Raw genomic sequence first — 25,985 nt, 5'->3', positions numbered from 1 at the left:
GGAGAGTCTATCACAAACGTAAAATCAAAGACCTTAATAGGCTACAGCACAGGGATCATCTGATCATAGTAAGGCTCCTCCTCCACATGGTGAGTCCTTAGAAGCTGAGTGATCATACTCGGGTAATATAGGCGGCGAGCCCCAAGTGATCGCACTCTATCCATGTACTCAAGCATGAATTTTCTAAGGTCAAACTTCATCTTGGTCAAAAGGCATATATTAGGCACACTTTCACCCTCGAGACATCACTATCACTCTGGGTTGGCATAATCTTGACATTAATTAGTCATAGAAGAACCTTGGCTGGACACTAGAATGCCCCCTTCCTTTTATCCTTGTGAAGAGAGTCAACACCACACAGCTAGCGCTGGATATCAAGATAGTTCAGGCGACAAATAAACCCCTGGAACAACTTGCTAGAGTGCTCTATAAATCCTATAATTTGGTTGATCACCTGAGAGGAAAAATGTATCACTTTGCCTGCACTTATACCCTGTACACTGCATCCAAACTAGCCTCAAGCTGCTAGTTGGCATAAAACTCCTTCACTAAGTTCACGTTCACCGCATCATCGGGATCGAACAAACTCTCAAAGCCCAGGTTCCGGATGTTTTTTTAGATCACAGAGTACTTCCGAGCCAACTTCCCATCATCAATACCAAACTCAAGATCCGGGTTCACATCAGTGACAAAGGTCGTATACCAGTGTCTAGCATGAGCAAGGACAACCCGAATACCAAACTTGCACTCTAGGACCACGTCATCTTCCGGATCAATTTCCTCCATGTCCTCTTCCACTGGAAAATCAGGTGCTTCCCGCCTACCTCCTCTCCTACTACTCGGTGCAACTCCATAGGAACCAGTGTTAGCACGCTTACTTGGATGACGAGACATTGTACCTGCACAAGACGAACAAAATTATCCATAAGACTTGGAACAAAAAGCAAGACCAAAATGGGTAACAACCTCACACTTATGTCATTGGCATGTTCACTAGTACAATGTATGTCGGGGACGCAGACTACCCCATTAAAAGCACGTCACAAGTCACCACCAACCTAACATTACAACAACATACCCAACGATTACAATATACTATGTTAAAGTACAAAATCAAGAAGCTAAACTAGTAACTAAGAAAAGAAAATCAAGAAGTTATACTACAACCCTACAGAAGTACATAGCATGAATCGAACACTCCAATTAGCAACTAGTAACACACTAGCATGGGGTGGTCAATCGATTAGAACTCGGGCCTAACACTTCACAAATTTACAAAATAAGAACATGACCCCCACCACACACTCATCATCTATCAATACGTCATTACAAAGAAATTACCCTCCATATTTGCAACAAAGTATGCATATTATGTCATTGGAGAATTTTATCAAACACATAGGCGCTAGTTTCAACTTATAACTTCAATTCAAAATAGGCTAGAACCATCACACATGTCGATCAATCACACCACCCAAAACAACCAAGACATCACAACATCTTAGCAATAACACAAAGTGCTCCAACCTAACTTCATCAAATAATTCTTTCAATATCACTATTGAATACTACAAACTTTCCATAAGTATAATCACCACGAAAATCCCAACAAAAGCAAGCACAATTTCGACCAAGTTATTAAATATAACTAAAAAATTATCAAACACAAAACTACCTAGTGTTAGGAAAAATTAACAAAATCTAACTAAATACTACCAAAAATTACTTCTAGAAAGAGAAAAGAGAAGAGAAGAACACTTACCTCAATAGGGGATGAAGATGGGAGGGATTGAAACTTGAAGAAATTAGGGAGGAAGTGAGGGATTTGTTTGTGAGTGAGAGAGGAGAGAGTTTAGAGAGGAGATAAAAAGAATGGGAGAAAAGGGTAAGGGAATGTTTTTAGACAAAAAAGGGGTCGGGCGCTTCTATTTTTTTCTTTTTGACCGAATTTTTACACTACCGTGTAATGGGGTGCGCACCCCACGCATTGTGGTAGTGGAATTATTTAGAGAGATATTCAATTATTAGAGGGGGCACGTTTTGCCTGGCGCGGTGTAGGGTGTGGCGCCCCATGCGACGCGTTAGGCCAATTTTCCTAGAGTACGACTTGTTTTTGCTTCCTAGACCATGGTTTGCACCTCATTACTTTTATGTACTTGATTCTTATATAATTCATGCTCATACCTGTCCTAAAAAGTATCAAAAATCCTAAGCTCTAATAGTTCAAATATATAGCCACCTAAACTATTTTACAACGGCAAGAAAAAAAGGTTAGAAGTAGTTCTGAGTTATAGTCGTCAGCTTGACTCCGTCACTTAGGCTCATTTGATTACTATGCTAGATGATTGCTTGTTAAATCCTTGAACAAAGTATGGTTTCAACCTGTTCCTATTCACCTTAAAACTCTCATTCACTTCCTCATCTTGGATCTCAATAGCGCCATATGATGACACATGTTTCACCACATACGGATCCGTCCAACTTGATTTGAATTTTTCGGGAAACAGCCTAAGTCTACTATTGTATAGCAAAAATTTGCCCCTTCATGAAACTCATTTGGCTTAATAAGATGATCATGCCACCTCTTTGTCTTTTTCTTAAAAATTCGCTCATTTTCATATGCGTCCAGTCTAAACTCCTCCAACTTATTCATTTGTAACAACTTGTGTTCACCCGCAAGTCTAAGATCAAGAATTAAGAAACTTAATTTCCCAAGCTTTATGTTATATCTCAACAGGTAGGTGACACAATTTCCCATACATTAATTTAATGTTGAAGTCCCTATGGTTGTTTTGAACGCAGTTCTATACGCCCATAGAGCTTCATCCAATTTCACACACCAATCCTTACGAGAAGAGCTAACCACCTTTTCAAGAATTCATTTAAGCTCGTGGTTAGCTACTTCAACTTGCCTACTAGTTTAGGCATGGTACGAGATTCCTGTTTTATGTGTGACCCATACTTGGACAGCAATGCAGCAAACGCCTTGTTCACAAAATGAGATCTGTTGTCACTAATAATCACTCGAGGTGTCCCAAAGCAGATAAATATGTTCTTCTGTAAGAACTCACACACCACTCGAGAATCATTGATCGTAGTAGGAATTCCTTCAGCCCATTTAGAGACATAGTCAATGGCTACTAGGATATACTGATAAGAATGAGGCAAAGGGAATGGCCCCATTAAATCAATGCTCCAAACATAAAAAATTTCACATACCATAATTGAGTTTAGAGGAATCTCATCCCTCATGCTAATGTTACCTATTCTTTGACACTTGTCATATTATCACATGAAACTACATACGCTCATGCATATTTGTATAAAATAGGCCATTGAAAACCGACTTCCATGATCTTTGCTGCAATGCAATTACCACAATAGTGTCCTTTAGCTACCCTATCATGGCGGTGAGATAAAATGCTTGTCATCTCTCCTTTAGGCACGTATCTTCGAATCACACCATTTGCACAGAGTTTAAACAAAAAGGGGTCATTTCCAAAATAACTTTTTACCTCACCTTGAAGTTTTCTTATTTGATCACGAGAGCGGTCACGCGGCAACCATCCATTGGCCAAAATGTTGGCTACATCAGCATACCAAGACCGTCTTTCAGAGACCACAGCAATGGAAAAAATCTGGTCATCAGGGAACCCTTCTCTTATTTCCACTATCTCTACTAGAGGTCTCTCAAGTTGAGATATATGATCTGCAATGTGATTTTTAGTGCCTTCCTGTCCTTAATCTCAAAGTCAAACTCTTGGAGCAACAATATTCACTATATCAGATGCGGCTGGGACTCCTTCTTACTCTGCAAATATTTCAAAGTTGAGTGATCAGTGTGCACAATTACTTTACTCCCTACAAGATATGATCTAAACTTTTCAAAATCAAAGACCACAACAAAGAACTCTTTCTTAATAGTAGCATACTTCACTTGAGCGTTATTCAATGTCCTACTTGTATAGTAGATGGGCCTAAACATCTTATCTTTCCTTTGCCCCAGAGCTGCTCCCACAGCTACATCACTAGAATCACACATTATTTTAAAAGGCTGGCTCCAATCAGGTTTCACCATAATAAGGGCAGTACCAAGCTTTTCTTTTATCAATTTGAATGCCCTCAAGAACTTCACAATGAACACAAACTTGTCATCCTTCGCTAGCAATGTAGTCAATGGCTTGGTAATGCAGGAAAAGTTTTTGATGAACTTTCTGTAGAGCCCAGCACGCCCAAGAAGCTCCTTATGCTCTTCATAGAAGTTGGTGGATGAAGTCTAGAAATCACATCAACCTTTTCTCTATCAACTTCTATGCCATGTGCAATCACTTTGTGGCCCAGAATGATTCCCTCTTTCACTACGAAATGACACATCTCCCGGTTAAGAACCAAGTGAGTTGCTTCACAATGTTTAAGCATAAGCTCCAAGTTTTTCAACAGTCATCAAAATCATCACCAAACAGAGTGAAATCTTCCATGAATACCTCTAGGCACTTCCTGTTCATATCTGAGAAATAGACATCATGCATCTATGAAAAGTGGTAGTGCATTATACAACCCAAATGGCATACTCATGTAAGCAAAAATACCTCCAGGGCAAGTGAAAGTAGTCTTCTCAACATCTTCTGGGACAATGGGTATCTGATTATAGCCTGAGTACCCATCCAAGAAACAGTAACAATCATATCTAACCACTTTCTCGATCATCTGATCAATAAAGGTGAGGGGGATATGGTCTTTCGTTATTGCATCATTCAGACTCTTATAATTAATGTGCACTCGTTGCTATGTGACTGTTTTTGTTGGGGTCAATTCATTGTGTTCATTCTTTACCACTGGCATACCTCATTCTGAGGCACCACTTGCACAAGATTGATCCATTGGCTATCATAGATGAGGACAACCACTCCTGCATATACAACTTGATAATCTCTTTGTGCAATACCTCATCCAGATTTTTATTCAGGTTGTATTGGGGTTACACCACTGGCTTGCTATTCTCTTCCAGTAAAATTTTGTGCATGCAAATGGCTGGACTAATTTCTTAAATATCAGCTATGGTCCAGCCGATGGCCTTCTTGTACTTTCTCAGCATCTCCACCAGCTTTTGTTCCTATGCACCTATCAAGTAAGTAGAAATAATCACAGGAAAAGTATTAGTTTTAAGAATAGCATATTTCAAGTGAGTAGGGAGGACTTTCAATTCCACACTAGTCTTAGACGTCTCCTTTTCCTTATCAACCACTTGAACCTCAGTCTCAAGATCTTCAGACTCTTTCTTTATTTTGGGATTTCATTCTCCACTATCTAGACTAAGTAATGCACCTCTCTAGAGTGCCCCCCCACAAGATTATCAAACTTGTATTTTTCAGCCAATTTCCCAACAACATCAAGCTTGAAACGCGAGTAGTCAGATGACTCCTCACTAGGGTATTTCATCATTCTCTTCATCTGGAACACCACTTTCTCATTACTTACTCCGAGAATAAGTCCCACATCGCATATATCAAGTATTGCTATGCCAGTACATAGAAAAGGCCTCCCTAGAATTTGAGGAACGTCCTTGTTCGCTTTCATGTCCACCATAATAATGTCTACGGGGAACACAAACTTTTCAACTCATACTAGAATATCCTCAATGAATTTTTCAGGCAAGAGTAGTTTGGCTAGCCAGTTGTAGGAACACTAGTATAGTTTTGATCACTCCAAGCTCACCTTCAACTTTTATAAACACATACAAAGATATTAAATTTATAGAAATACCATAATCACATAGAGCCTTGTCAAACTTTTCACTCCCCAATGAATATGGTATGGTGAAGCTTCCTGGGTCCCCACACTTTTGAGAAATTTTATTTTGCAATATGGCACTGCAGTGTGCATTCAGCTTGACCACTGTTATCTCCTCTAACTTTCTCTTGCTAGACAAGATTTCCTTCATGAATTTAGCATAAGCAGGCATCTGAGTGAGAACCTCTATGAAGGGAATGTTCATATATTGTTTCTTGAGCATCTCCAAGAACCATCCAAAGCACTTGTCTAATTTTTCCTGCTTCATCTTTTGAGGGAATGGTAGAGCTGGCATGCATCTTCTTTCTTCAATCTCCTTTTGTACCCCCCACCACTCTCACATTTCTGTTTTTCACTCTTCTGCTCCTCCAATGTGTCACTCTCCTTGCTCACCACTTCGGATCTAGTTCTGGATTAACCAATGTTTTGCCACTTCTCAAAGGCACAACTTTAATTGTTTCCTTCGGGTTCTTCTCTGTGTCAGAGGGTAGAGTCCCAGGAACCCTTTTTCAGACAACATGTTTGCAATTTGTCCCATCTATCTTTCTAAGTTCCAGATGGTTGTGCCTTGTTCCTGGAGGGCTGTGCCATGGGTCTCAAATTTATCATCTGATTTGTTGATGAAGGCCTTCATTAGATCCTCTAGACTCGAATGGTTAGGTTGTGGAGGCTGGTACTGTTGCCTTTGCTTATTTTGTATACCACGAGGTCCTTGCCCTAGTGCTCTAGGATTTTGCTGCTGCCACGAATTTAGACTACCACTTGAAGAGCTATATAAGAAAATTGGATGTCTTTGTCTCATGGAATTGAAGTTATTACCTCCTTGGTAGTTACCTCTGCTGAAGTTTCCCATTGCATTCACTTCTTACTATGCAGTGGAGGTTTGTCACTCATGTGTTGGGTGTCACATTTATCAAATATTTCATCCTAACTGTGGTTGACTCTGCACCTGGGCTAGTGTCAACTTCTTGATGTCTTTATCCATAACTGCTATCTAGGTCCGCATTGCAACAAATGATTCTACTTGGTGCACACGTGCTGACATTCTTTGTTCACCTTAGTCAATAGGCCATTGATACACATCATCAGATAGTTCATTTAGAAGAGTGACAATCTCTTTTGGAGTTTTCGTCATAAGCGGGCCTCCCACTGCAATATTTAGTACCATTCTTGATGCTGGAGTTAAGCCATCCCTGAAATCCTGGAGTTGCATCGATTGCTCCATCCCATAATGTGGGCATCTTCGTAGAAGATCCTTAAACCTTTCCCAAGCCTCGAACACAGTTTCTCCTTCACCTTGACTGAAATTGTGAATCTCCTTTCTCATATTTCCAGTCTTAGCAGCAAAGAAGTACTTGTCTAGAAATTTAGTAGTCATCTCTTTCCACGTATGGATAGACCCAGTAGGTAGACTCTGTTGCCACTGTTTTGCATCATCCTTTAGTGAGAAAGGAGATGCTCTGAGGTAGATAGCATCGTGTGCTGCTCCACTATAGCAGAAAGTGTTCATGATCACATGAAAGTCCATCAGATGACTGTTAGGATCTTCGTTGGGTTTGCCTCTAGAGATACAATTATTTTGAATAGTCTAGATGACTCTCTGATTGAGTTCAAAATTGTTAGCATCAATGGGTGGGGGTCTCGCACTGGACTGTGTGGTTGTAGACTGGTCTGAAATAGTCACCCAATTATCTGCCTAGGGCTCATATTTTCGAATGCATCTTCTATAAGAGAGCGGTTCAGTTTGAATCATCGTCCTCTTTCCCCATTAATGGTTTCATCATCTCCCAGAGCTGCATTAGCAATTGCCTATGCAGTTGCTTCTATCCGTTGGGATGCTTTGCTTGCAGCCAAATCGACTCCATCATCACCTTTTTTTGCCATATGTTCTTGGGTCGAAGATTGCCCCAAGAAATTTTCGATGAATCCTCTCTCTTTTCTCAGTTGTCGCAGGTGTTTCTCCAACTCTAGTTCGTAAGTTATCACTTCCTTTGAAGAAGATCGATTCATACACCAGAAAAGTTAAACACATGTCCTCCATATAAGTGAGAAAACGTGAATACAAAAAAATTAACTTGGTTCCTGAATTAGCACCAAAAGCTATTTTAAACTATTGATTGTCAATCCTCGCAACTGTGCCAAAATTTGACGAGCGCAAAACACAACATGAAATTAATGCTCGCTAGCAAAAGAAGTTTAGGTTAATAATCATCTCCACATGAATTGAATTTAAATAGTGTTCGAATATTCTTTAGTTAATTACTATCCAGAAAAATTAATACTTGATTAGAATGATTATCAACTACAATTAATTACCAAAATTAAAGAAACAATCAATTGATCACAAAAGCCAAAAGTTGAGCAACACAGAAACATCAGCGAGAGAAATAGGGTAAATGACTCAACATGTGCAAGATAATTGACTCGGGATCCAATCCTTGAACTATTTTACTCTAGAATATTGTTGATTCTCACGAATTCACTAGATAATTAGATTACACTGGAAGTTAAGGTTACTTGTCGAATAAACTTTAATTTAAGGAAATAACCCAATTGAAGCACGATGAACAATTGCAATGAATATAATGATGGTTTTAGTTTTAAGGGTAACTTCTCACCAATATTTTCTTATTTTCTAGTTCGATTAATAATTCAAGAGGTTCTTTCTATTACCTCGGTGAATCACAAATTTAACTAGAGTTTGAGATGTAAAGAAATTCAATATCAAATTCCTCCTTCAATTAAGTAAAATAATGAATAACTTCATAATATAATTCAAAACTCCATCAAATTAAATCAAGAAATTGTCATGAAATGAACCCCTAATCAACTTCTCAATACACCATATCTATCAACATCCTAAGGGAAAACTGCTCCATAGCAATAAAAAAATTCATCTCGAGAAGGTTTAAAGACAGAAAATATCAATGCTAATGATTCGATACAAACTCCCGTATTGCACCGATTGTTGGTTGAAATCTTGACGAATTCTTGTGTCTTCTTGTCTTAATTGTTTCTCAAATCTTTTGTAGGTTAAAAGTCCTCTCAAAATCGTATTTTTGGTGTATTTATACTGTGTAGAAGCAGGTCGGCAGAACTACCCTTTCCAAGCTGAAGTGGGAAATTACTCTTAAGGAAAATACACAGAAGTTGTGCGCCTCGCAAGCAGTTTCTTTTGTCAAGCACGCTTCATTGTACAGCCGCGACGCGCCCCATGCGGCGCGATGGTACAATTTTCTCTGAGTAAATTTTTTCTATCACGTTTTGATATCCTGATTTGGTCCTCGACACCCTTGAACGCGATTTCGGTTTAATTCCTTGGGCTTTTACTTAGACTTCAAAGCTCTAGTTGTTTAGTTTAGCTCTAAATTATCTTTTTAACTCGAAATTATTTCATGCAAGGCATAAAATACATAATAAGTGTAAATCACCATCATTTAAGCTCAAATATAAGAAAAGTATAATAATTAGAGTGCAAAATACGACGAAATAATGAGTTTCTAGCCTACCATCAAAAGCCGGGGCTGAATTGATGTCTCACCATAAACAAGTTGATGCTTTCTGGAGACAAAAATCAAACCTCAAATGCCATATATAAGGAGATAAAAATACTTAAGTTCTTTCACTCAGAAGTGAGAGGAAGAAGGAAGCATCCTCATATTCACAGAATTAATCATGATAAATGGATAGAAGGATATGAAGGAATTAGTGATTTAGCAGTAGAATTCTATAAGAATTTATTCTACCAAGACGACAATACTCTTGACTTGAGTATATTAGATCCAATTCCAAAAATTATTGAGAATACTGATAATGAGAACCTTTTGGCAGCCCATGTTATGCAAGAAGTTAAAGATGCAGTCTTTGATATTACTCCTAATAGCTCCGCTGGTTCTGATAGGTTTAGTGGTATGTTCTTTCACAAGGCTTGGGATATTGTGGCTACTGATATGGTTAATATGGTAAAGTTTGTCCTTAATAGAGAGCAGTTGCCTAAATTCTTTACCAATACATGCATGTTTCTACTTCCTAAAGTGGAGTCACCTCAAACTTTCTCAAAGTTTAAACCAACTAGTGTGAGTAATGTTACTTAGAAGATTGTCTCTAGAGTCCTGAACAACAGACTCCCTGCTACCATCTCAAAGATTATTTCCCTGAGTCAAAGTGGCTTTGAAAAGGGTAGGGTAATTGGTGAGAATATTTTGTTGGCACAGGAGATAATTCATGAGATCAGAAAACCAAAAAAGGGGGTAGTAGTCTATAATATTGATATGAACAAAGCGTATGACAGAATGTCTTGGCTATTATATGCTTAGTTATGAGAAAAATAGAGTTCAGTGAAGAGTAGATTTATATAATATGGAATCTTATCTTCAATATGTTTTATAGTGTGGTCATAAATATAAAGAGAAACGGCCTCTTCAAATCTCACATAGGCATTAAGTAGGGAGATCCTATCTCTCCGTCTCTATTCATCATTGCTGCTGAATCTCCGTCTAAAATGCTGATTAAGCTCTATGAAGATCCTAGGTTACGTTCACTGGTTTCTATATGCAACCTAATGGACCTAAGATTAATCATCTAGCTTATACTGATGATCTTATTATTTTTTGTGCAGGTAAAACTAACACACTGAAGCTTGTGATGGAATGTGTAAAGAAATATGAAGAGAATTCAGGACAATTGATCAACAAAGAGAAAAGTAATTATTTTTTGATGGGTGAAGGAATCTCAAGCAGAAGGATTGATATTGTATCAAACTTGCTTCAAGTTCAACCGAACGAGTTTCCTATTACTTATTTAGGATGTCCTGTCTTTTCGGGAAGGAATAGAGTACAATATTTTACATATATGGCTAGGAGTGGCAAACATGCGGGCCGGGTCGGATATGGTTCGGGTCGAAAACGGGTAATGAAAAAACGGATCAATTTATCCGACCCGACCCATATTTAATACGGATAAAAAACGGGTTAACTGGCGGATAATATGGGTTACCCATATTATCTATGACTTCTTGTATATGATTACTTTTGGGAAAATTCTTAGTCTCCCTAACTTGAGGAATCCCCAATTTGAGGCTTTGCAAATGTAAAAGTTAGACACATTGGTTATCCATTGGTTACTTATTGGTTATCCATTTTCTAAATGGATAATATAGTTCTTATCTATATTTGACCCGTTTTTAAAAAGTTCATTATCCAACCCATTTTTTAGTGGATAATATGGGTGGTTAACTGTTTTCTTTGAACCATTTTGCCACCCCTATATATGGCTACCAAAATTTTGAAGAGATTGAGTACATGGCATTAGAGCAGGCGATTAAAGGGGGAGGTCATCTAGACTAAGCATGTACTTACAGTCATGCTCGTTCACCTCCTTTTCAATTGTCAACCGCCGAAAACCATCATCAAACAAATAGAGAAGATCTTTGTAAATTTTCTATGCGGTATCAATGAAGGAAAATAGAAATACCATTGGGAAACATGGCATAAACTATGCTTCCCTACTGAAGAAGGTGGAATTGGGGTTAGATCTTTGCAAGATATTTCAGATAGCTTCAGCGCTAAATTATGGTGGCAATACAGAACCAAGAGTTCTTTATGGGCTGACTTCCTGAATGCGAAGTATGCAAGAAGGGGTCATCAAGGTGCGAGGAAGCTAAACTACAACCAATCTCATTGCTGAAGAAGACTTATGATTACCATGAATAAAGTTGACCATTTAATTCTGTGGAGAGTCAATAAAGGAAATTCTAATTTCTGGTGGGATATGAGACTGGTTTGAGCAAGTTGGCTCAATTTGGAGATGCCTCTACTTCTACTAAGGGGAAAGTCTGTTCCTATTTCAATGATAGAGAGTGGAACATTCCAAAGCTTAGGCAAGCTCTACATAATGAAATGGTTTCTCAAATTTTTAAAATTACAATTACCTTTTCAGATCTGGTGGATAGACCAATATGGACATCCACAACAAACGGGAAATGTAGTTGTAAATCTGCTTGGAATTGCATTAGAACTTATCAGAATACTTCTTTCGTCAACAAGATGATTTGTCACAAGAAATCCCCCTTTAAAATTTCCTTTTTCTTGAGGACATTATTCAGACATAAGATATATTAACATGAGAAGGTTTGGAATCCCCCTACCATCTATGTATTCTTGTTGTACCAATCATAAACAAGAAGATGAGGAACATTTGTTCCTTAATTGATTTGTTCCTTCAATCAACAATTTGGGATCAGCCAAAGAAGTACTAGCCGAGACACCACATTATCAGTTGGTGGATGACTAAGGGTAGTAATCCTATCCAAGAATTATGTCTATAGGTTCAACCAGGTATTATCACTTGGCACATTCGAAAGTCTAGATGCAAGAGTAGATTTGAAAATATTGACATCTCCTTATAGAACTATCCCAGCAATCAATCAACAACTCATTTTAGTTACTCATAAGAAATTTCCTAAACTTCCCAAATTTATGAACTGGGATAAACTCTATGATGTCATGAATATGGCAAAACATTATATCTCCACTACAGCAGTGAAATGGAACCTTCCCAGAATTGGTTTTGCTAAGCTGAATTCAGATGGTTGCTCAAAAGGCAATCTAGGGCCTGCTGGGGGTGGTGGGATTGTTCGGGATGATCAAGACAGAGTGATTGTTGCTTATGCTACTCCACTAGGGTGTATGACCAATAATATGGCTGAAGCACTGACTCTCAAGATTGGTATTGAATGGTGCAGGAATAATGGCATTGCAGATCTCGAAATAGGATGTGATTCTAAATTGTTGGTTGACTGGATTAATAGCAACAATAACCCCCGTGGAATTTATGGGAATTTTGGACAAGTTTAAGAATTATTTGGAGGGTTTTGTGAAGTGGAACATTCAACATTGTTATAGAGAGGGTAACAAGGTGGAAGACACGTTAGCTAATTGGGGACTGAGCTGCACAGAAATTACATATATAAATGATAGTGAACAGTGAAGCTAAGGGAGAAATGAAAATGGACAAACTACAATGTCCATCTTTCAGAATTAACAAGCATAGAAATTCTTTCTTTGCGGAGAGAAATATAAACAGAATTGACTTGCTAGATATTCGTTGAGGTTGTATATTTTGTATAGCAGAGATTACGAGTTTATCTCTCATCAGTTATTGATTTTTCGAGAGCTTCACTGGAAATCCTACTAGTCTTTCAGTATGGAGCTTTGTTCCATTCTTAGTAGGTGCAGGGAGTTCAAACTCCTCTGTTTTGTACTTCATTTCATATCAATAAATTCCTATTTAACTAAAAAGAATTATAAAATAAAGAACTAACATTTCAGTAAGATCTCAATTATTAAAGAAAAGGGCAGGCATGCTTGGGGGGGGGGGGCATAGTATTTTACTGACCTACTTTCACCCATATGGCAGGTTTTGCTAGCTTGATGGTGTGAAGGGTGAAATTTGGCGGAAAGACAAAAAGATCTCAATTATTAAAGAGAAGGTAGGCGTGTTTACATGATTTCATTTGGTTGGTAGCGGGCTTTTTGCATTTCGATCATCTTACTAAAGGAGTGATCGAAATTACGGAGAATCGGAAGATTACCACAAAATAACTTGCACCAAGGGATGGGTTTGTCTGACATTCTCTCTAACACAGATGGGACTGTAGCTCCCTCACCCCACAAACATTAAAGAATAAAATATACTGTAGCAGTCAAAACAAGCTCCAATATGCCAACCTCATTATCTTTTGAAACAGGCTCAAGTAAAAAAGATTTGAACCACAGAAAATTGTAAATAATGTCCCCGACACTCAACAGTATCATACAAAAAGAGAGATGATAGACTAACACCAGCTTCTCAATCTTCCTCCTCGGCCTCATTCTCAGCAATGTTGAAGTACCTCAACTCATAAACATTTCGATCCTTGTTTGAAGAAATAACTCGCAGCCAATCACGAACATTATTCTTCTTTAGATATTTCTTTGTCAGGTACTTCAAATACCTACTCAAACAAAACGAAATTACGAGACTGCATTGGCTGATATTTTCTTAAAGAGAGACAGCTTGTTAGACACACAACAGTTTGATTAAAAAGTAAAACAAGACTGTAGAAAAACTCAGGTCAAGAGAGCTGATTGAAGTCCCAAACGGAGGCCGGCCCCTTCTACGCAGGCATGCAAAAGAAATGGGCACTACCCCCTTACAACATCTTTTTACAGAAGGACAGGACAAACCTGTTCTTATTCTGAACAAATCAAATTCAATAAAATAAGGCTAATCAGCAATGTTTTACCCAAAAAAGAAAAAAGCAAGAAGACAAGTTCCAAAATAAATAAATCCAAAAACGATGTGCAATTGTAGCTTATGTTCTTAACCAATATAAGGGGAGTATAGTACTGTAAGACAGGACAAAACCATAAGTTTTCACAAAACTAGACTCAAAACATCATCCTAGATACACCATTCTCTAAGAAAGAATGGTTGGGTCAAAGTCTAGCGATTTTAAAGTAGATAAGAGCAGTCGAACCATCTAAATGCTATTCAAAAAAAAAGGAAAATGAGATGAGACATCATAATTCTGGCACAACGCTTCTAACTCAAACAGTGTAGACACAAGTCACAACAACAAAACCTGTGTAATCCCACAAGTGGGAACTGGGGAGGGTAGTGTGTACGCAAACCTTACCCCTACCTTCGAGAAGACAGAGAGACTGTTTCTGGTAGACCCTCGGGTAGGAAAGGTAAACAGGAAGGGCAACAACAAGCACACCAATCAAAAAACCGAAGCAAAAATATAAAACTAACACTAGGTACTGCAATCAGAAAGTCGAAACGAAAGCAACAAGTAGTAACAGAAGTCAAGGAATACGAAAATACACAAATGACACTAAGTCATGTACTAAAGCTACTGTAATAAGGACAACGCTCGGCTACCTATCCTAATCTTTTAGTACCTTCCTATTCATGGTCATGACCTTAATAAGCTCGAGTAACGTCATATCTTGCCTAATCACCTCTCTCTAATACTTCTTCGGCCTGCCTCTACCTCTTCTTAGGCCCTCCAGGGCCAACCTCACACCTCCCCACCAGTGTAGATACCCAATGACAAATGAAAAAGGTTGTGATTTGGAGTGAGTAATAGTCCCTGGATCAAACCCAACTGAAAAAATGTCCTGATTTGAAGCAACCAACTTAGACAAAACAGAGTTGATCTATCCTACAAACTCCAATAAGTATGCCAATATAAACAATATCACCAAGAGGGACTAATATTTTTATCACTTTTAAATCATTCTTCAATATATTATTTGGGAGTCCCAATATACATGGACTGTGCCAACATTAACATTATCATCACGAGAATTAGGGTTTTTATTACTTCTAAAGTATTTTTTTATTCATTTTTTCTCAGGAAGTACCAAAAAAATACAGAGAATAAAAGTCAAAAATTCTCCAAGTTACTACCATCACAGTTCCTCGTGCAAAAATTTCCACTTGATGTTACTTGTCAAGTTAAATAATTGAATACTACTCATTCTGTCCCACTTTATGTGATGCACTTTCTTCTTTAGAAATAATTTAACTTTAAACTTTTCATTTTACCTTTGAGGAGACAATTTAGCCACACAAATATCTGACTTATTTTAGACCATAAGTTTCAAAAATCTTTCTTTCTTTCTTAAACAACATACAGTTAAAGTGCAGCACATTAAAAAGGAACAGAGGAAGTAGCATTTTGTATTCAATGCATTTTCCTTGGCTACCCATAAAACTAAGTTGATCACATAACATATAAATTACAACGCTTACATGTCTATCTTCCTAATTAGTTAAAAGTTATGTCATTATGCAAAGAAAAAACTACCAAAAAAGAGTATCCTCATATTAGACGTCTGCAACAAGGTCTAATTGTGTTGAATTAAAGAGGACTGCCAGAAAATGAAGTTCCTCAACAAACTGACAAATTAAACCATGTTGTCATAAAGTAGAGCAAAACAAGAACGGTAGAGAAAGAAGTGTGAGAAATGTTGTTAGATAATCTCATTCAAGTGTGCATTCATAGGGCCAAGAGTACCCTATTTATATAGGGTGGAAGACTGAAGTAGACAATTAAATAAATGCATATAAAAGCTCTAAATGGTTCATTAAATAAGGAATTTGGAAGTAGTAATTGGACATCCACTTCTTAAAGTATTCAAACAACTTCCTCCCTGGATGTCCATTGCAAAAAGAATATATCTCGTTAAAACCTTATTAGAAATAAATCCTTTGGAATAAAAAATCTAGTGAAGGAAAAAGAGTAATATGGCGAAAGGTGAAAGAAATACCCACGATAATATAGGAAGATAAATACAGCATTACATAGGCCAATTAAAGGGTGATTTCACAAAGGAGATAGAATGAAGAACAATTCGCAAAATTCTATTTCACATGATATTAAGGTGCAGCAAGTGATAATCGGGGAGACTTGTTAAATAAATCTTCTTTTACATTGAGAAAATCCTTGTTGGCTTCTCGCTCAACTCCAGTTGGAGTAAAAGTTCAAAGCTTGGAGGACTATAAGCATGCTCTGCACTCTCTTCCCAACTTAAATACCAAGTTGCATTTTGTGATAAGGTTTGAAATTTTGACGTGCACCGGACCCACGATGTCCGCATCAAGAGCAACGGCGAACATCTAAGGGAGTAATGTTGTGAATACTTTATATTCATGAACTACCATTGAATTTTCCTATACATCCATGTGCTTGGAACCATAATACATAGACATCCCTTTGAACTTGCCAAAGTATCCACTTACACACTTTAAGTAAGGGTCCAACTCCAATCTATTGAACATCTTATGTTGTTGAAAGTGTGTCAATTGAACACGTATAGGGACATGGCAGATCCGTGTCATTACGCATAAACTTGAGCATACATTGTTGAAAAAATAAAAAAAATTGCCAAAAAAGTTAATTTCCAGCAAAAAAATTCTCCTGATTAAGCCACCATTTTTTCCTTCAAATGTCAGTCATTTTTCAACAGAATTCCGGCCAAGCTCCTTGATGAAGAGTTTGAGAATAATAAAGGAGGCGGTACAACCAACACTTTGCTCATTTCAAATGCCTACCTTAATTTCATAGCAAAACTTTTACAACAATAGAGAACAAAGGAAATATCTTAATTGTCTTTAATTGGAGATAAAGAGCCAAATCCAAATCCTTTAGATTATCCAACACATAAATTTGACCCACAGCCAAACGCATCATCAGAAGTGCTTGCAAAGACAAACATGGTCAAAGCTTCAATTTCATCAACATTAACTCCTCAACCTTCTTTGTTCAAAGCCAAAAGGTTAATATTCACATAAATTTCTCAAACAACCTTGAAAGCCTTCTCTGTTTCAGATGAGTTTGTAAGTTGCTGACACCGAAGAGAAAAATCATTACTTTGGGTTTGACGATTGTCTCAGACAACTTCTTATCCAAGTTTCAACCACCAACTTTTCACCTAATCCAATAATTTTTTTAACAAACTTTGACGAAGTTTCTTTTTCATATGTCTTAACCCCACAGATCTGATTCTTGACTTAAGAGAAAGAAGAAAGGCAACAAAAGGGCCCATTACAGCACAAGCAAATCTATTTAAGTACTAACTTAGAGGGCGTTTGGGTAAGCTTAAAATATAAAAACTTTTTTGGCTTATTTACGTGTTTGATAACTAAGGGCTCGTTTGGTACGAGGAATAAGGGATAATTAATCCGTGATTAAATTTGAGATGAGCTTACCCCACATTTGGTTAGGATAAAATTGCGGTATAACTAATCCGGAGATTAGTTATCTCGAGATTGTAGTGTTATTTTTATCCCTGTGAAAGGGTGGGATAGCAATCCCGGAATAATTAATCATGGGATAACTTGTTTCCCAACCAAGCAACTTCTAAAAGTGTTAATAAGCGAAAATTATCAACGTCCTAAGTTGGTTATGAGCACTTTTGGTTTGACCAAACCATTTATTATTTTATCCTAATATACAACAACATACCCAGTATTATCCCGCACTGTGGGGTCTGGGGAGGATAGTGTGCACGCAAACCTTACCCCTACCTTGTGAGGATAGAGAGGTTGTTTCCAATAGACCTTCAGTCTAGGAAAGCCTAAGTACCACATTAATGAAAATATAGACAAGAAGGGATAGCACCAAAAAGCCATATAAAAGCAGAATAAAAACAAGATAGTTAGGTGATCAACAATGAAAGAAAACAACGGTTAGACATAAAAACCTATCACCAACAGAAAGCGAGACTGCGTGCCAATACTACTATTATGAACACCCTAGACTACCTTCCCTACTACCCTAATCCTCGACTTCCATGCCTTCCTATCAAGGGTCATATCCTCGATCAGCTGAAGTTGTGCCATGTCTTGCCTAATCACCTTTCTCAGCCTCTTCTTCGGCCTGCCTCTACCTCTCTGTAGGCCCTCCAATGTCAACCTCTCACGCCCCCAATATCTATTGTATATCTTAAATATTTTCCCTAAAACAGAACTTCTAACTTCCTCCCCATTCTATTTTGTAGTTTTTCATACTGCTAAAAATTCTTTATAATATAAATTTACTACAAAATGCTTTAAGGGCATTCTAGTTATTTTTAAAAGAAAAAGTGTTTAGTAAGTGCTTATTATAAGCTTCAACACTTGTAATTCAACCACTTGACTGTTTATTTGAGAATAAGTATTGGCAATTAGTAGTGTTTTTCAACTTTTATTTCTTACAAGTACATTCAATTTGCTAATCCAACTTCTAATAAATTGCTTTTATGTCCTTATTTAAAAAAATCAATTGCTTTTATGTATATGTGGTGATATGTAAGCACATTTGAATGAAGGCCAAATTTCTAGGATTGCTTGGCACTATAGCAAGCCGAGATTGTTTTTTCTAAAAGCTAGAACAGGACTTATAGGGGAGAATCCTCAACTTCTAATCATTTCAACCATCAAACAAGCTGTTCTAAGTAACATAAAAAATAAAGATTTATGGCTACAACCCCGATTTTCACTTCAAAATTCCCAAAAACTTAGGGAGATTTTGATGGTTCCAGCAGTTGTTAAGTAATCCGCAGGTCTAAATGAGATAAACAGAGACATACCGCTTGGAGAAAGTGCTGTCGGAAGTGACAGTAATCTTGGTCTTGTCACGTGTGACGGTGACGGTGTCGCCCAAGGCACCGGCTTTTCCACCAACCTTAATGCGTTCCTGCAGAAACTTCTCAAGCGAGGCGATTTCCATGATTTTATCTTCCACCGGTTTCGAACAATCAATTATGAAGGTTGCCCCCTTCTTCTTCCCACCCTTTGCTGCTCCACTACCTTTACTCATCTTCGAACTTGATTATCGAAATTCCTACCTACATTTCCAACAAAACAATAATGTGTCACTTGGAAATACTAGGAACACGTAACTGTAAGATGCATTCAAGAGAAAATCTGAGAGTTTACCTCAGTTTAGTGTTTAAGGAAGAAGCTGCGCGCGATTGAGCAATATGAGGAGAGTGCTAGGGTTTTTGCGATATGATGGGATTCAGAAATTTATTGAGGTCCATGAACCTTTGGGCGTGATTCACAAGTGTCAAACTTTGTTAAAAATAGCAAGTTATAGCCAGTTTTCGGACTTATCACTCAAAAATAGCCAATATTTATCAGGTCAATGAAAAATAGCCACTATTTTGATGTTGGACCGGTATACTTTGTTGGTTGCGGTATAATATACTGGATATTGGTGCTCCAAACTCCAGTATATTATGTTGGACCGGTATACTTGCTGGAACTCCGGTATATTATGCCGGAGTTCTAGTCTACTTATGATCTTGGAAGTCCAGTATAATTTTGATGGAGTTCAAGTATACTTATGCTGGAACTCCAGCATAATATGCTGGCGTATTTTTCGGGTTTTGAATAGTATTTTTGCTCAGATTTATCTTTACATGAAAAGTGGCTAAATTTTGATTACTTTTGAAACTGACTATTTTTGAACGACCAGTTGTAAATCTGGCTATTTTTGAATTTCACCCCAAACTTTCTGCTGGACTTCATTAAGAATCGAGAAAATAACAGAAATTGAAGGGGCGAAATAAAAAATAACCACAATTTCAAAAGTAATCAAAATTTAGTAATTTTTTCATATAAAAAAATTGAACCAAAATACCTGTAAAAATCCAAAAATATTCCAGCATAATATGTTGGGGTTCGAATTTTTACATATGAGCTTCCAGCATAATGTGCTGGAGTTCTAACATAATATGCTGGAAGTTTATATGTAGGAGCTTCATACATCCCGCATATTATGCTAGAACTTTCCGTGTGCTAGAGTTCCAACATAATATGCTGGAAGTTTATACGCAAGAGCTCTATAATCCCGCATATTATGTTGGAACTTTTTCGTGTTTCAGGAAAATAGTGGTTATTTTTTGATGTCTTTGCAAACGCTGGCTATTTATTGGTTACCAGTCCGAGTGACCACCTGATGTACCTGTCTCATTTTTTGCACAATTAATGCTAAGTATAGTATGAGTACGCAAATGAATGTGGACCCAATAAGTATCTAGTCTAACCTCAAAGAAATAGTGACAAGGGGTCGATGTCGATACTTACTAATGGTCTAATAATAATATACATAAAGTAGACAGGTCTAAAACACAACAAGTAGCAACAAAACAGATAAATATAAATGATATAATTTTCAAGTAAGAATAATTACGGAATCATCAAATACATAAACTGTCTCGAAGGAAACAAGGACAACCAATATCAAATACAATGTCAGATCTCAAGCTAGGAAAACTCATATGTATGTTGACTCCGTATCGAATATTATGCACGAATCTGTCGAGGTGAATTACCCGATCCCATAAGAATAATATCACACAATGTTACCGAGGTCGTACGACCCGATCCACAGATGCATCTCATAATATTGCCAAGGAAAACGGCCCAATCCCATATTGATATTTCATAACAATGCCGAGGCGAACGACTCCCATCCCATAATGATATTTTATAACATTATTGAGGCGAACGATCTGATCCCATAGAAATAAAGAAACTTTCCCACTCGCAAAAATACGTGCGAATTGAGAAGACATGGAACTCCCAATAACATAACCACAATACGAGGATAGGAATGCAAGAGAAAACATAATTATTACTGACCATTAAATATCCCGCAAAAATTCAAAGTAAGAGGCTCGGTCAATACAAAATTCTAGTCTCAATCTCAGTTATGAATTTAAGTAATTAAACAAGCATATTTAATTCAAGTAGTACAGTTAAGGCGTGATGTAGGTATAAATCTTCCCGAACACAAACATAAATCTAGCTTACGCACGGACACTCGGCACCCTGTATATACGTAGCACCCATAACACATAGCATGCAACAATAAGATACTTACAACTATAATTCTCTCTTACAAGATTAGGCAAGAGACTTACCTTGCTTCCAAGCCTACTACTCGGCTCCCACACCTCACTAACACCTCAAATCGATGGCGAGCTACTCGAAACTAGTCAAATGACGTAAAAACCAATCAATATATGCTCAAAAACTCATAATTCAATTTCTAGAGTCAATTTAATTCCCACTCAAAAAGTCAACAAAAGTCAACCTCGGACCCAAGTGCCCAGACTCAAAAAAATTGAAGTTAAATATTACCCGTGGAATTACGAACTAAAATATATAATTTATACCCAATTTCATAACCAATTCGTGGTCAAATCTCATATTTACCAAACTCTACGTTTTTCAACAAAGTCCCAAAATTCTACTAATTTTCATGTTAAAATTGATACCTAATCCGTCTATTTAACTCACATAAGGTAAAAATCATTTGCCTAAAGATTTTTGATGAAAATGGTCCTTCAAAGATCTCCCAAATCGCCAAAGCTAAGAGAGAATAGGGTAAAATGAGGCTAAATCCCGTATTAAAAATTACGGCGTCCTTTGTCGTGATCGCAGAATAAGTCTCGCAATCGTGACAGCAAAAGCTGCCCTGCCCAGGTCTGCCTTCATCACATTAATGATGCCCTAGTCACATTCGCAAAGAGCACTAGCCTCCCAACCCTCCACGTTCATTGTCTCCTTTTTCGCGCTTGCGAAGGCCTAGCATGCCTGCCCACTTCCTTTCTCTTCCCTCTTCGCATTTGCGTAGGCTCCTCCGTGTTCACGAAGAGGAGCCAGATCCTTCATTGCGTTTATGGAGCCATATTTGGGTTCACAAAGAGCAACAGCTACCCCTCCTCTGAATCCTTCTTCGCGATCGCGGAGTCCTCTTCGCTATTGCGATCGCGAAGCACACCAGCACCAACAAATATCTGCCAACTTTTACAACGCTCCGGGTGGTCCAAAACTCACCCGAGACACCTAGGACCCTATCCAATTGCACAAACAAGTCCTTAAACATAATCTCGACCTACTCGAGGTCTCGGAACACACAAAATAACATTGTAACCAAGAATCGCACCCCAAACCAAATTAATTAACTTCTAAACTTCAAACTTCTTCCAACTAACTCTGAACGTGTCGAATCAAACTTAGACAACTCAGAATGACACCAAATTTCACACACAACTCCAATATGACAGTACGAACCTATCTGAGGCTCGGAATACAAAATGGAATCTGATAACAATAAAGACCACCCTAAGTCAAACTTAGAAAACTATAAAACCTTCAAAATACCAACTTCAAAGAATAAGAGTCGAAATGCTCCCGATTCACCCGAAACTCGATCCGAGCATATGCCCAAGTCCAAAATCACCATACGAACCTATTAGAACCTTCAAACTTGGATTTCGAGGTCGTTTACTCAAAGTGTTGACTTAAGTTATACTTGGCCACCTTAGGCCCCTATTATGGAACTAAGTGTTCTGAATTCACCCTGAACCCTTCCAAAACTAAACCAACCACCCCAATAAGTCATAAAATAGGAAAATCACATATAAAAGGTATTAAATAGAGGAATGTGGTTCTAGAAAGAGAAATGACCAATCGGGTCATTATATAAACAAACGTTTGTCCTCGAACGAGTTTAGAATCATACCTGAAGTGCTGAATAAGTATGGATATCTGTTTTGTATGTCCTCCTTGGTCTCTAAAGTTGCCTTCTCGATTAGCTGACCCCTCCGCTGAACCTTCAATGCTACAATATCCTTGGAACTCAACCTTCGAACCTACCTGTCAATAATGGCAACGGGTTCCTCCTCGTAACTCAAGCTTTTATTCATCTGAACTATTCTATAATCCAACACATGGGACTTTTTGGCATGGTATCTCCAGATCATAGATACGTGAAATACCAGATGAACTCCTGGTAGGCTAGGAGGCAAGCAAGCATGTATTCAACCCCACCAACTCGCTTTAAAATCTCGAATGGACCGATGAACCTCGAACTCAAATTGCCTATCCTCCCGTATCTCATGATACCCTTCATCGGTGAGACTTTCAAAAGTGCGCCCACCACGAATGACAAATCACGCGCTTTATAATTTGTGTAACTCTTCTGCTTGGATTGTGCTGTGCGAAGCCGCTCCAGAATTAACTTTACCTTATCCAAGTCGTCCTTTACCAAATCAGTACCATATAATCTAGCCTCGCTGGTCTCAAACCAACCGATGGAGGAACAACATCGTCAACCATACAAGACCTCAAATGGAGCCATCACAATGCTAGACCGACAATTGTTGTTATAAGCAAACTTAGACAACGGTAAGAATCGGTCCCACTGCTATTCGAAGTCAATCACACATGCTCTGAGTAAGGTTTTGTCCCAAGCTCTTGGTCATTGACTCTCACTAATCCTTTTAGGATTAATACACATACAAGTTTACTTTCACTCTAATCATGTCTATTTGTTACAATTTTATCTTTTTGGGCCTCGTGTTGGCTTCATTGTACTCTTTAATAATGCATATCCGTTTCAACCTTATTTTTGGGCCTCATGTGGCATCACTAATATTCTTCTCTATCTCTTTGTATGCATGTTGAATTTGGGCATGCCGAGTTTCTTTGGAACTCAAGGCCCAATCCCAGTCTAGAACATTTTCACTTGAACGAAATTTGCCGTTGTTGTGTGTAGACATGTAATTTTTGATCCTCCTCAAGATTTTACACATTTTAGCGTAAATATTTAGTTTAGGTTTAGTATCGCTATTCTAAATAGTTTTGACTCTTTTACTTTATTTTTATCACAAAAATGAAAATTAAAACAAAAAAAATTTCTTTTATTTAACTAATTATTATTTTTATCTAGTTACTTTTAATTTATCTACCTTAAATAAAATTCAAAAATACAAAAATAGTTCCAAGAATATTATTTTAATTTTACAATAATTTTTCCATTTTTTATCTTTTGGTATGATATTTAAAAAAATAAACAAAAATAGGTTTACTTAAGTAGGATTAATTAGTAAATGGTGTAGTAATTTTGGTCTTGTTTTAAAATAAAGAGTATGAAATTTGAGGCTAATTTTGTTTGGTCTTAATTGAAATAGGCCCAATTTCGGATAGCCCAAAATATTGAGCCCATACCCATTCCCCATTTGACCTAACCTAATTCCTACCCCCTATAAAATAATGTCTAAATTCCTAAATAAAAAGCTAGACCTAAGACCTAGGAGAGGAGGCATCAGCCGTTTTTTGACAAAAAAAGGACTTGGGAGATCAGATTTTACAAAAGAATGAACCCAAAAGATCCCTTTCTTCCTCCATAGAATTCCAGCTTAAAGCCACCATGAAAACACCTTGAATCTAACAATTTTCTTCACCTTTTCAACATCGAAATCTGCTAAAAAACAAGCCCAAATCCATCGCCAAATTCCAGGGAAAATTAGTCCAAATCCAATTGATTTTTCACCGTGAAACAACCCCGAAATACTCCAAAGACCAGCTTTCTTTTCTGCCAAAACAACATGGTAAAACCAAGCCTAAATTTCAGTTATTTTCTCCTTTAAAACCCAGCTTAAAACCAGCCCCAAAATACCACAAAACTAACAAGCTGCGGCTAAGTTCGAGATTGCGGTTCGCTGGCTCCATTTCGAGTTCGCCGCGGTTTTAGCTACTACTTATCTAACTGTTAAAGGTTCTTCTTTGGAGTTTCTTGTATTATGGAAGATTTTTGTTGTTATACAGAAGTTTCAAAAGAAAGTTTGCCCCCTGCTATTGTACTAGTCAAATATTGAATAGAGGACCCAACTTTTGAGGTTCTTGAGAAAACAAGATCCAATCTTTCAAAACACTCAATCAAAATACACAAATCCAAGGATATGTCTGCTAGGCGTAATGTTTCTAAGGCTATGGAATAATGTATTGAGGGCGAGAAGGACGTGGAAAAGATGGTGCAGGAGCTTGATGAATAGATCAGAAAAGTTATGAAACTTTTCAAAAGATAATTAAAGGTATCAATAACATTAGTATTACTTTTGTTTTTACATGCTGTATATGATAGCTTATAAATTTTTAGGACCATTCATTTTGCTGATTATTGGTAGAATAGATAAACCTTTTATAACTAATAAAGTAATTGTCTAGCGTGTGATTTCAAATGACCTTTTTTTTTAATGAAGGTTAATTTCTTAAGTATACGCTTCTTTATTTAAGTATGAATTTACATGGTCATGATACATAAATCCAAATTCGGGTGTGCATTTTATGTGACCAGACCACAATTTCGAATAATATTAAAATAAACATATTGTAGATTGTGGGTACGGTTCCCGTGACATGATTCGCAACATGTACAAAAACAAACGAGTGCGTGATATCGCGACTTGTTCCAAACAATTTCCTTAATTAATTAAAAGCGGTTAAAAAAGTTAAAAATGCACAATAGGTTTAAAACATGTAATTAAATCAGATAATTAGGCCAATTTTAATAGTCTAAGCGACCGTGCTCGAACCACGGAACCCGGAAATGCCTAACACCTTCTCCCGGGTTAACAAAATTTCTAACTGGTCTTCTGTGTTCGCAGACCATAAATAAGAATCAATTTCCTCAATTTGGGATTTAAAATAAACTGGTGACTTGGGACACCAATAATTATTTCAAGTAGCGACTCTGAAAATAAATAAAATAATCCCATTTCGAATAATGTCACTTAAGTTGGAAAAACTCCCTTATATACCCTCTCGGGTGATAAAAAGGAGGTGTGACAGCTCTAGCGACTCTGCTG

At 37.4% G+C, this 25,985-nt stretch overlaps 2 protein-coding genes across 2 annotated transcripts; both read right to left on the bottom strand.

The window, feature by feature from the left end:
• Nucleotides 1-615: 615 nt before the first annotated feature.
• On the bottom strand, nt 616-6,058 carry LOC138883229 (uncharacterized). Its single transcript, XM_070163899.1, has 11 exons — nt 5,716-6,058; nt 5,360-5,594; nt 5,085-5,121; nt 4,834-4,909; nt 4,590-4,652; nt 4,485-4,507; nt 3,854-4,276; nt 3,516-3,734; nt 2,963-3,150; nt 2,470-2,681; nt 616-899 (listed from the first exon to the last, which is right to left on the bottom strand). The coding sequence occupies exons 1-11, from the start codon at nt 6,056-6,058 to the stop codon at nt 616-618; spliced, it is 2,103 nt and encodes a 700-aa protein (XP_070020000.1).
• Nucleotides 6,059-13,481: 7,423 nt separating this feature from the next.
• On the bottom strand, nt 13,482-19,385 carry LOC104231654 (large ribosomal subunit protein eL22y). Its single transcript, XM_009784687.2, has 3 exons — nt 19,261-19,385; nt 18,912-19,169; nt 13,482-13,783 (listed from the first exon to the last, which is right to left on the bottom strand). The coding sequence occupies exons 2-3, from the start codon at nt 19,139-19,141 to the stop codon at nt 13,639-13,641; spliced, it is 375 nt and encodes a 124-aa protein (XP_009782989.1). The 5' UTR covers nt 19,142-19,169; nt 19,261-19,385; the 3' UTR covers nt 13,482-13,638.
• Between the last annotated feature and the right edge of the window lie 6,600 nt (nt 19,386-25,985).

Source organism: Nicotiana sylvestris, chromosome 12, assembly GCF_000393655.2.
Source record: "Nicotiana sylvestris chromosome 12, ASM39365v2, whole genome shotgun sequence".
Taxonomy (NCBI): Eukaryota; Viridiplantae; Streptophyta; class Magnoliopsida; order Solanales; family Solanaceae; genus Nicotiana; species Nicotiana sylvestris.
This window is presented reverse-complemented; position numbering and strand designations above follow the sequence as displayed.